Raw genomic sequence first — 12,497 nt, forward strand, 5'->3', positions numbered from 1 at the left:
AGGGAGAGAGAGAGAGAGGGAGGAAGGAGAGAGATAAAGAAGTGAAGGAGAGAAGTCCAGAGCGCAGAAGGGAAGGCGAGAGGAAAAGGAAGAGGACAGAGGGAGCGGGAAGCGGCAGCGAAGGAGTCGAAGAGGGAGAGGCGGTGGAAAAGAGCAGGAGGGGGGTCCCGGGCTCCCCCCGGGACACTCCCGGCCATGCTCCCCACTCGCCTGGGCCGCGGACCAGGGGCTGAGTGAGGCCCCGGCGGGGTCAGGGGTCAAAGGTCAAGGCGGGACCGGTCGCCTTGCCCGCTGGCTCTGCAGGCTGAGGCGGGCCAGGTCGCCCCCGGGGTCGCCCCCGAGGCCCACCATGGGCCTGTGCCCGGGCCTGGGCCTGGCCCTGTGGCTGTGGGCACTCTGCCCCGGGCCCCGGGCCCAGGCCCTCGGCTGGGACCGGCACAACTTCCCGGCCGCCGCCGCCGCCGCCGGCCCCCGCATCCCCATCCTCGGTGAGTCCCAGGGGTGGGCTGGGGGTGGGTTGGGGGGGGAGGAGGAGGTGGGGTCCCGACTCGGGCTTCTCTGCCCTTGCAGCCGGGGGCACCTGCGAGGTGATCGCCGCTCGCCGCTGCTGCAACCGCAACCGCATCGAGGAGCGCTCCCAGACCGTGCAGTGCTCCTGCCGCCCGGGCACCGTGGCTGGCACCACCCGCGCCCGCCCCTCCTGCGTGGACGGTGAGCCCGGGGGCAGGACGGGCAGGAGGGCAGGGACACCCCCTCCCCTTCCCCTCACCCCCCTTCCCTCCCCTCCCGCAGCCTCCATCGTCACCGGGAAGTGGTGGTGTGAAATGGAGCCGTGCCTGGCCGGCGAGGAGTGCAAGACCCTGCCCGATAACTCGGGCTGGATGTGCCTCCTGGGGAACCGCGTCAAGACCACCAAGGTACCGACGGGGGTTGCCCGGGGGGCGGGAAAAACCCCCTTCCCCCCTCCCCGAGCTTTGTCCGGTGCTGAGTGCTGAGCCCAGGGCTCTGCGCACGGTCAGCGCTCAATGAATACGATTGCAATCCGTGAATGACCGTCTTCCCCACCCCCAGATCCACCCCAGATACTGAGACTGGAGCCGAGAGTCACCCCCGGGCCCGGGACTGCGAGATCCTGAGCTGCTTCGCTCCCTGGAAAGGACGAGGTCACCCCACGCCGGGCCCCTCGCCCCCTTTCCCAACCCTCTGGATTTTGGTTCCCGGGGTAAAGCGGGAAGTGGGGATTCCTGGCGGCTCTTCCAGGGACTGGACTTTGGAAGTCAAGGGGTTAAGCTCGTGCCCCCCAACCCCTGGTACTGCAGGCCCAGCGCCGCCTGGTCACCCTCTAGTCACCCCCCAGCTCGCCCCCCACCCAACATTTCCAAGATTGGAAAGGCGGGCACCAGGGCACGGGGCACCGGACTGCTGGGGTCACACCCAGGACCCTGCGACCCCTTCCACTTCCGTTCCCCACCCCCTCCGACCCCCGGCCCCCCATCTCCAGTGTCTCTGCGTTGACTGCTGATCTCCTCTCCGGCGAAGGGAAAGTCCACAGTAAGGACTTGACGCTCTGCTGGACGTGGAGGGAGCGGTCCACGAAGAAGGGGCGACCGAAAGAGAGATGTTCTGTTCCACAATGATTTTAAATACAGAGCTTGAAAAAGGGAAAGGGCAGGGAACTGGTTTGTGGAGGTGGGGGGGATGCCTGAGGGAGGATGGGATCCTACCTCTCAGGTGCTGGAGAAAATTGGGGGGTGGGGGGGGAGGCTCCCGCTTTGGAGGAATGGCTCCAGTTTAAAGGAAGTGGCAGAAGGAAACCGACTGGTCTCACTGAACCCGGCTTCCCTAACACGGGCAGAAGGTGAAGCAGAAGCAAGAAAGCTCACCCCCTTTCCTAGTCCTGTAGCCCCCCAACTGGAGGAAGCGGCGTATCGGGGGTGGGTACCTGCCCCGGGGCTACTTCCTCCAACAGCTGGAGCAGAGCCTGAGGTAGGTAGAGCTCCCTGAGATGAAATCCCCCGCTGCCTTTTCCCCCGGTCCCGGAATCCCCAACCGCCCTCCCCCGAAACCTCGGAACAACACTGATTTGCTCTCTCCCGCCCACCGGAGAGGTAGCAAGTGCGAAGGTTCAAACCCACTCCGCTTTGGGGGGGAGGCGTGGCCCACCGCTTCTCCCTCTCCCCGGGCCGCTTCACTGGTACTGTCCGTAGCCCTGGTAACTGGTTGGAGTAGGGCCCTCCTTGGGGGGCAACTGGCTGGGGTCCTCCACAAAGGGGGTGGCTAAGGAAGGAAGGAGGGTGGGGATCAGAAGAAAGACACCTCTAGGCTCCCGGGAGGCTTTGGGGGGCGGAGCGATCCTTAGGTATCCCTCGGCCTCCACGCTCAGACCCTGCTGGGAATGGAATTTGGGAGTACTGGATCCCAGCCTTCTTCGCCTTAGGGAGGACGGTTTCCTCAGGAGGAAGGACGGAAGCCCCAGGGCCCGGGGACTGGAGAGGGGGAAGACGAGCCCCCTCTCTTCCTCCCACTCCTCCGCCACCGTCGCTGGCCTCCCGGAGCCCTCCCGGACCCCTCTGATTTTCTGGTCCCGGGCACTTACGGTTCTGGAACTGCTGAGCCGTGTAGCGGGTGAGAAGGATGCCGACGCCCTCGATCAGCGCCAGCAAGATGCCGCCCATCATGGCAGAACCCACCATGGCCAGCGGCCCACCTGGGGAGAGGAGATTTCCCCACCCACTAAGCCCCCGGAGAGCCTGTGGGAGGAGGCAGCTCTCCTCCACTCACTGCTCTCCACTTCCGAGAGGAACTGCTCTGGGAAAGCCGTTACGCTGGGGAAGCGGCCGCAGGGATGCAGGAGAGTCCTCCCACCCTCCCGCTCCAGAAACCAAAGTGTGCCGTGTGGGAAGTACTCACTGCGGGAAGCCAGCACCGCACCGGTGAGCGCTCCGCTGGTGATGGAGTTCCAGGGATCCTCCTTACCCCGCAACCTCACCAGTCCACAGTCGATGGTGGAGAACAGGCCACCCCACACGGCAAAGCTTCCTAGGTGCGGGGATTAAGCACTTAGTACGGTGCTCTGCACATAGTAAGCGCTCAATAAATACGATTGATGATGATGATTGGAGTCGGGGGAGCGGAGGGACCGTTAACCCCCGCCACAATTCAGAAGTTCGTAATCTGTCGGAAACGGGATCGGCTCCGCTCACGCCACCGAGACCCGGCGAGGCGGAGAAAACGGCAAAGGCAAGGCTGGGATACCCGGAAAGCTCCGAGGGTTTGGGAGGGGAACTTCCCGAATTTACGGCCAAAGGGAGGGATGCCCGGCCCCGCCCAGCCCCTCACCTCCGATCTGCGGGGCCCGGCTCCTCACGGCACTGACGCTTCCCCGGAACCGGTGCCGGAATCCCTGAGGAAGACGGAGAGGTCCATGGGGAAGATCCCAGAGCCCGAACTGGCAGACTGCTCTGTACAGTGCTCTGCACACAGTAAGCGCTCAATAAATACGATTGATGATGATGATGATGATGAAGCCCACCTGCTGGGGTCTGTGGATTTGCCCCGCTGACGAATCAAAATACATCCTTCTGAGCAACAGACCCTTTACCCCGGGGTGATGAAGACAGATTTCACGCGCATCCCAGCTAAGGAGGAGCAGCGCATCATTTGGGAAGGAAACCAGGACGCTGTTTTTTGTGGGGGGTTTTTATCCCGAAAGTAGAGGGCGAAAATGGTGCTGACGCTTTGTCGGCACCTACCCCCAACCCAGGACTTATTTATTATTTATTTTACTTGTACATATCTATTCTATTTATTTTATTCTGTTAGTACGTTTGGTTTTGTTCTCTGTCTCCCCCTTTTAGACTGTGAGCCCGCTGTTGGGTAGGGACTGTCTCTAGATGTTGCCGACTTGGACTTCCCAAGCGCTTAGTCCAGTGCTCTGCACACAGTAAGCGCTCAATAAATACGACTGATTGATTGATTTTACTTGTACATATCTATTCTATTTATTTTATTTTGTTAGTATGTTTGGTTTTGTTCTCTGTCTCCCCCTTTTAGACTGTGAGCCCGCTGTTGGGTAGGGACCGTCTCTAGATGTTGCCAACTGGTACTTCCCAAGCGCTTAGTCCAGTGCTCTGCACACAGTAAGCGCTCAATAAATACGACTGATTGATTGATTTTACTTGTCCATATCTATTCTATTTATTTTATTTTGTTAGTATGTTTGGTTTTGTTCTCTGTTTCCCCCTTTTAGACTGTGAGCCCGCTGTTGGGTAGGGACCGTCTCTAGATGTTGCCAACTGGTACTTCCCAAGCGCTTAGTCCAGTGCTCTGCACACAGTAAGCGCTCAATAAATACGACTGATTGATTGATTTTACTTGTCCATATCTATTCTATTTATTTTATTTTGTTAGTATGTTTGGTTTTGTTCTCTGTTTCCCCCTTTTAGACTGTGAGCCCACTGTTGGGTAGGGACTGTCTCTATATGTTGCCAACTTGGACTTCCCAAGCGCTTAGTACAGTGCTCTGCACACAGTAAGCCCTCAATAAATACGATTGATGATGATGATGACTTCCCAAGCGCTTAGTCCAGTGCTCTGCACGCAGTAAGCGCTCAATAAATACGATTGAATGAATGAATGAATGGATATGTTTGTCCATATTTATTACCCTATTTATTTATTTTACTTGTACGTATAGTACAGTGCTCTGCACACAGTAAGCGCTCAATAAATACGATTGAATGAATGAATGGATATGTCTGTCCATATTTATTACCCTATTTATTTATTTTACTTGTACATATAGTACAGTGCTCTGCACGCAGTAAGCGCTCAATAAATACGATTGAATGAATGAATGAATGGATATGTTTGTCCATATTTATTACCATTTATTTATTTATTTTACTTGTACAAATTTATCTATTGATTTTATTTGGTTAATATGTTTTGTTTCGTTGTCTGTCTCCCCCTTCTAGACTGTGAGCCCGCTGTTGGATAGGAACCGTCTCTAGATGTTGCCAACTTGGACTTCCCAAGTGCTTAGTACAGTGCTCTGCACGCAGTAAGCGCTCAATAAATACGATTGAATGGATGAATGAATGGATATGTTTGTCCATATTTATTACCCTATTTATTTATTTATTTTACTTGTACGTATTTATCTACTGATTTTATTTGGTTACTATGTTTTGTTTCGTTGTCTGCCTCCCCCTTCTAGACTGTGAGCCCGCTGTTGGATAGGCACCGTCTCTATATGTTGCCACCTTGGACTTCCCAAGCACTTAGTACAGTGCTCTGCACACAGTAAGCGCTCAATAAATACGATTGAATGAATTAATGAATAGATGCTTGTCCATATTTATTACCCTATTTATTTATTTATTTTACTTGTACATGTTTATTCTATTTATTTCATTTGGTTAATATGTTTTGTTTCGTTGTCTGTCTCCCCCTTCTAGACTGTGAACCCGCTGTTGGGTAGGGACCGTCTCTAGATGTTGCCAACTTGGACTTCCCAAGCGCTCAGTACAGTGCTCTGCACATAGTAAGCGCTCAATAAATACGATTGAATGAAAGAATAGATGTTTGTCCATATTTATTACCCTATTTATTTATTTTACTTGTACATATTCATTCTATTTTATTTGGTTAATATGTTTTGTTTCGTTGTCTGTCTCCCCCTTCTAGACTGTGAACCCGCTGTTGGGTAGGGACCGTCTCTAGATGTTGCCAACTTGGACTTCCCAAGCGCTCAGTACAGTGCTCTGCACACGGTAAGTGCTCAATAAATACGATTGAATGAAAGAATAGATGTTTGTCCATATTTATTACCCTATTTATTTATTTATTTTACTTGTACATATTCATTCTATTTATTTTATTTGGTTAATATGTTTTGTTTTGTTGTCTGCCTCCCCCTTCTAGACTGTGAGCCCACTGTTGGGTAGGGACCGTCTCTAGATGTTGCCAACTTGGACTTCCCAAGAGCTTAGTACAGTGCTCTGCACACGGTAAGCACTCAATGAATATGATTGATTGTATATGTTGCCAACTTGGACTTCCCCAGCGTTTAGTACAGTGCTCTGCACACAGTAAGCGCTCAATGAATACGATTGATTGATTGATTGTATATGTTGCCAACTTGGACTTCCCCAGCGCTTAGTACAGTGCTCTGCACGCAGTAAGCGCTCAATAAATACGATTGATTGATTGATTGTATATGCTGCCAACTTGGACTTCCCAAGTGCTTAGCAGAGTGCTCTGCACACAGTAAGCGCTCAATAAGTATGATTGAATGAATGAATTTCTTGCCCCCCACCCCCCAGCCCAGGCCCTTAAGAGCAAAATAATAGTCTCGTCGCCACATTGTCCTGCTCTGAGACAGCTGGGTAGCAGCAGGCTGGAAAATGAGGGGGTGGAGGACCAAGGTACCGTCTCTATATGTTGCCAACTTGGACTTCCCAAGCACTTAGTACAGTGCTCTGCACACAGTAAGCGCTCAATAAATACGATTGAATGAATGAATGAATAGATGCTTGTCCATATTTATTACCCTATTAGGCAAGAAAGTACAGTCTGGCCTCCTCGTGGGCCGCTGCGGACTCCTTCCATCGCAAAGGCGCCGAAGCCGCCGACTCTGACCTTGGTCGCTGTTTCACCTCTTCCTCCCACCCCAACACCGCTGACCAATCTAAGAGATACGCTGAGTGTCCCCCGAAGAAGAGCCTCCATTGTCCGCAGACACGAGTGCTTTTATGCTGGAGGAAAGGCAGTCCTATCCCAGCCCAGTGGCAGCCTGACTGTGTGGTGGGGTGGGGTGTGCCGGAGAAAAAGGGCACATTGCCTAAAAATAATAATAATAATAATAATAATAATAATAATAATAATAATGGCGTTTATTAAGCGCTTACTATGTACGCTGCACTGTTCTAAGCGCTGGGGAGGTTACAATAATAATAATAATGATGGCATTTATTAAGCACTCACTATGTGCAAAGCACTGTTCTAAGCGCTGGGGAGGTTACAAGGCGATCCGGTTGTCCTACGGGGGGCTCACAGTCTTAATCCCCATTTTCCAGATGAGGGAACTGAGGCCCAGAGAAGTGAAGTGACTTGCCCAAAGTCACACAGCTGACAGTTGGCGGAGCCGGGATTTGAACCTGTGACCGCTGACTCCAAAGCCCGGGCTCTTTCCACTGAGCCACGCTGCTTCTCAATAAATACTGTTCTAAGCGCTGGGGAGGATGCAAGGCAATCAGGTTGTCCCATGGGGGGGCTCACAGTCTTAATCCCCATTTTACAGATGGGGTCACTGGGGCACAGAGAAGTGAAGTGACTTGCCCAAAGCCACACAGCCGGGATTCGAACCCACGACCCCTGACTCCAAAGCCCGGGCTCTTTCCACTGAGCCACGCTGCTTCTCAATGTCAACCCTCTAGGGTTGCCCTAGGTGCCTAGGAGTGGAGCGGAGCGTGTCCGTCCCCACGGTGACGATGGGGAGAGCACGGCGCTTAGCGCGCAGTCAGCGCTCAATAAATATGATTGAACGAACGTTCCCACTGCTTCGGATCAAAGGCCCAGCCGGTCCTGGGGGGGGCAAGGAGTGCAGGGGATCAATCAATCAATCGTATTTACTGAGCGCTTACTGTGTGCAGAGCACTGTACTAAGCGCTTGGGAAGTCCAAATAGGCAACATATAGAGACAGTCCCTACCCAACAGTGGGCTCACAGTCTAAAAGGGGGAGACGGAGAACAAAACCAAACATACTAACAAAATAAAATAAATAGAATACATACGTACAAGTAAAATAAATAGAGTAATAAATATGTACAAACATATATACATATATACAGGTGCTGTGGGGAAGGGAAGGAGGTAAGACGGGAGGGATGGAGAGGAGGACGAGGGGGAGAGGAAGGAAGGGGCTCAGTGTGGGAAGGCCTCCTGGAGGAGGTGAGCTCTCAGTAGGGCCTTGAAGGGAGGAAGAGAGCTAGCTTGGCAGATCATCATCATCATCATCATCATCAATCATATTTATTGAGTGCTTACTGTGTGCAGAGCACTGTACTAAGCGCTTGGGAAGTACAAGTTGGCAACATATAGAGACAGTCCCGAACCAACAGTGGGCTCACAGTCTAAAAGGGGGAGACGGAGAACAAAACCAAACATACTAACAAAATAAATAGAATAGATATGAACAAGTAAAATAGAGTAATAAATATGTACAAACATATATACATATATACAGGTGCCATGGGAAAGGGAAGGAGGTAAGATGGGGGGGATGGAGAGGAGGACGAGGGGGAGAGGAAGGAAGGGGCTCAGTCTGGGAAAGCCTCCTGGAGGAGGTGAGCTCTCAGTAGGGCCTTGAAGGGAGGAAGAGAGCTAGCTTGGCGGATCATCATCATCATCATCATCATCATCAATCGTATTTATTGAGCGTTTACTGTGTGCAGAGCACTGTACTAAGCGCTTGGGAAGTACAAGTTGGCAACATATAGAAACAGTCCTGAACCAACAGTGGGCTCACAGTCTAAAAGGGGAGACGGAGAACAAATCCAAATATACTAACAAAATAAAATAAATAGAATAGATATGTACAAGTAAAATAAATAGAGTAATAAATATGTACAAACATATATACATATATACAGGTGCTGTGGGGAAGGGAAAGAGGTAAGGCGGGGGGATGGAGAGGAGAGGAAGGAAGGGGCTGAGTGTGGGAAGGCCTCCTGGAGGAGGTGAGCTCTCAGTAGGGCCTTGAAGGGAGGAAGAGAGCGAGCTTGGCGGATGGGCAGAGGGATTGGGGGCATTCCGGGCCCGGGGGATGACGTGGGCCGGGGTCGATGGCGGAACAGGTGAGAACGAGGGGATGGAGGGCAGTGGGGACCAGAGGAGCCCCGCGGGCAGCGGAAGGGGGGCTCCCAAGGGGAATGCGGCCGGTGACACCGCCCGTGCCTACGGAGTTACTTCGGCTGCTCTCCCAGGGGACAGCGTCCCGGCCGGAGCAAACTAACTCGTTCGCCGGAACGGCCTACAAAATCTGGAACCATTGGGGTCCAACCCGGACGGATGGTCTGTGTGTCTACGATGAGGGGGTACGGAGCCCGTGGGTAGGTAGGGCTGAAGGAGGAGGGTCACACTCACGACTGGGGCATTGCGAAAGCCCTTAATCGCCTGGAATACGCCTCCGCCGATGACGCCCATTGTGAAGGCTCCGCCGCAGTCGTCCACGATGCGCCACGGGCTAGGGGAGAAGAGGGAGGGACGACTCAGGGGCAAACCGAAAGCCCGAGTCGGACGAGGTGGCAACTTACCCGGGAAACGTGTCTTTTAGACTGTGAGCCCGCCGTTGGGTAGGGACTGTCTCTATATGTTGCCAACTTGTACGTCCCAAGCGCTTAGTACAGTGCTCTGCACACAGTAAGCGCTCAATAAATACGATTGATTGACTGATTGTATCCCCACAGCACTTGGAACAGTGCTTTCCACATAGCAAGCACTTAACAAATGCCATCATTATTATTATTATTCTCTAGGCCTCAGTTCCCTCACCTGTCAAATGGGGATGAAGCCTGTAAGCCCCCTGGGACCTGATCACCTTGTATCCGCCCTAGCGCTTAGAACAGTGCTTTCCACATAGTAAGCGCTTAACAAATGCCATTATTATTATTATTATTATTGTTCTCTGGGCCTCAGTTCCCTCATCTGTCAAATGGGGATGAAGCCTGTGAGCCCCTTGTGGGACAGTCTGATCACCTTGTATTCTCCAAGCGCTTAGAACAGTGCTTCACACATAGTAAGCGCTTAACAAATGCCATCATTATTATTATTATTATTCTCTGGGCCTCAGTTCCCTCATCTGTCAAATGGGAATGAAGCCTGTGAGCCCCCCGTGGGACAACCTGATCACCTTGTATTCATTAATTCATTCAGTCGTATTTATTGAGTTCTGACTGTGTACAGAGCACTGTAGTAAGCACTTGGGAAGTCCAAGTTGGCAACATCATCATCATCAATCGTATTTATTGAGCGCTTACTGTGTGCAGAGCACTGGACTAAACGCTTGGGAAGTCCAAGTTGGCAACATCTAGAGACGGTCCCTACCCAACAACAGACTCACAGTCTAGAAGGGGGAGACAAACAACAAAACAAAACATATTAACAAGATAAAATGAATATAGTAAATACGTACAAGTAAAAGAAACAGAGTATCCCCCCGAGTGCTTAGAACAGTGCCTCGCACATAGTAAGCACTTAACAAATGCCATCGTTATTACTCTGAGTCCAGTGCTCGACACAAAGCAAGTGCTTAACGAGGACCATTACCAAGAACAACAACAACAACATTCATTCATCCCGGCTCCGCCAACTGTCCGCTGTGAGACTTTGGGCCAGTCACTTAACTTCTCTGTGCCTCAGTTACTTCATCTGTAAAATGGGGATGTGAGTCCCACGTGGGACAATCTGATCAAATCTAGAGATAGTCCCTACCCCACAGTGGGCTCACAGTCTAGAAGGGGGAGATAGACACCAAAACAAAACATATTAACCAAATAAAATAAATAGAATAAATATGTACAAGTAAAATAAATAAGTAGGGCAATAAATATGGACAAACATATCTATTCCCTCATTCAATCGTACTTATTGAGCACTTACTGTGTGCAGAGCACTGTACTAAGCGCTTGGGAAGTCCAAGTTGGCAACATCTAGAGACGGTCCCTACCCAACAGTGGGCTCACGTTTGTACGTATTTATTACCCTATTTATTAATTTTACTTGTACATAGTTACTACTCTATTTATTTTATTTTGTTAATATGTTTTGTTTTGTTGTCTGTCTCCCCCTTTTAGACTGTGAGCCCGCTGTTGGGTAGGGACCGTCTCTAGATGTTGCCAACTTGGACTTCCCAAGAGCTTAGTCCAGTGCTCTGCACGCAGTAAGCGCTCAATAAATACAATTGAATGAATGAATGAATGAATGAATGAAAAGGGGGAGACACACAACAAAACAAAACATATTAACCAAATAGTGAGCCCACTGTTGGGTAGGGACCGTCTCTAGATGTTGCCAACTTGGACTTCCCAAGCGCTTAGTCCAGTGCTCTGCGCACAGTAAGCGCTCAATAAATACGATTGAATGAATGAATGAAATAGAGAATGAATGAATTAATTCAATAGAATGAATATATACAAGTAAAATAAATAAATAGGGTAATAAAGATGGACAAACATGAGCCCGCTGTTGGGTGGGGACCCTCTCTAGATGCTGATTCATTCATTCAGTCAGTCAGTCGTACTTATTGAGCGCTTACTGTGTGCTGAGCACTGTACTAAGCGCTTAGCACTGGACTAAGCAACAACAACAACAAGGCTACGCTCCCGCTGCTCCTGAGCAGGGAAGGGGGGCCGGGAAGAAGGAGGAGAAGGAGGAGAAGGAGGAGGATGAGAAGGATGGGGAGGAAGATGGGGAGAAGGAGGAGGAGGTGTTGGGTCCCCTAACCACGGGCCCATCTCCCGTACCAAGGCTCCCGAGCGTACTCCTCCATGGCCCACCGTCCGGAACGTCAATCAAACCCCCTCCCCCGTCACGTGACCAGGGCGAAACCGCCGGCAGGGGGCGGCGCACGCGCGCAGGGCGGCCCCCGTCACGTGACGGAGGAACGAGGGACGCTCCTCGCTCATTGGACTACGCAGGAGGGCGGCGCGTGCGCCGCCGAACGGCCCCGTCACGTGACGGGGGAAAGCGGGCGCTCCCCGCTCATTGGACAACACAGGAGCGCGGGGCAACCGTAACCAGGGGGAAGGGGGCGGTGCACGAGCGCAGGACGGCCCCCGTCACGTGACGGGGGAAGAGAAGACGCTCCCTGTTCATTGGACTACACAGGAGGGCGGGGCAACCGTACGCAGGGGGAAGGGGCGGCGCACGCGCGCAGGACGGCCCCTTCACGTGACGGGGGAAAGTGGACCCTCCCCGATCATTGGACTACGCAGGAGGGCGGGGCACGCGCGCACGACGGCCTCCTCACGTGACGGGAGAAAGAGGACGCTCCCTGTCCATTGGACAACACAGGAGCGCGGGGCAACCGTAACCGGGGGGAAGGAAGCGGTGCACGCGCGCAGGACGGCCCCGTCGCGTGACGGGGAAAAGACGACGCTCCCCGTCCATTGGACAACACAGGGGCGCGGGGCAACTGTAACCAGGGGGAAGGGGGCGGTGCACGCGTGCAGGGCGGCCCCGTCACGTGACGGGGGAACGAGGACGCTCCCCGCTCATTGGACTAGACAGGAGGGCGGGGCACGCGCGCCCGACGGCCCTGTCACGTGACGGGGGAAAGAGGACGCTCCCCGCTCATTGGACTACACAGTTGCGCGGGGCAACCGTAACCAGGGGGAAAGGGAAGTGGCCTTCAGCGAGTAAGGGCGGGGCACCCTTGCAGGACGGCCCCGTCACGTGACGGGGAAAGAGGACGCTCCCTGCTCATTGGAGTAGG

At 52.7% G+C, this 12,497-nt stretch overlaps 2 protein-coding genes across 2 annotated transcripts; one reads left to right on the plus strand and one right to left on the minus strand.

The window, feature by feature from the left end:
* Positions 1-3: 3 nt before the first annotated feature.
* Positions 4-1,110, plus strand: LOC119929816 (chemokine-like protein TAFA-1). The gene is made up of 4 exons (XM_038748122.1): positions 4-488; positions 571-711; positions 793-917; positions 1,072-1,110. The coding sequence occupies exons 1-4, from the start codon at positions 350-352 to the stop codon at positions 1,087-1,089; spliced, it is 423 nt and encodes a 140-aa protein (XP_038604050.1). The 5' UTR covers positions 4-349; the 3' UTR covers positions 1,090-1,110.
* A 377-nt stretch (positions 1,111-1,487) lies between these two features.
* Positions 1,488-11,619, minus strand: TIMM17B (translocase of inner mitochondrial membrane 17B). Its single transcript, XM_038748035.1, has 6 exons — positions 11,527-11,619; positions 9,149-9,248; positions 3,340-3,403; positions 2,911-3,039; positions 2,597-2,707; positions 1,488-2,277 (listed from the first exon to the last, which is right to left on the minus strand). Exons 1-6 carry the CDS (start codon positions 11,550-11,552, stop codon positions 2,189-2,191), a joined length of 519 nt encoding a protein of 172 aa, XP_038603963.1. The 5' UTR covers positions 11,553-11,619; the 3' UTR covers positions 1,488-2,188.
* Positions 11,620-12,497: the final 878 nt, after the last annotated feature.

This window comes from Tachyglossus aculeatus, chromosome 6, assembly GCF_015852505.1.
Source record: "Tachyglossus aculeatus isolate mTacAcu1 chromosome 6, mTacAcu1.pri, whole genome shotgun sequence".
Lineage (NCBI taxonomy): Eukaryota > Metazoa > Chordata > Mammalia > Monotremata > Tachyglossidae > Tachyglossus > Tachyglossus aculeatus.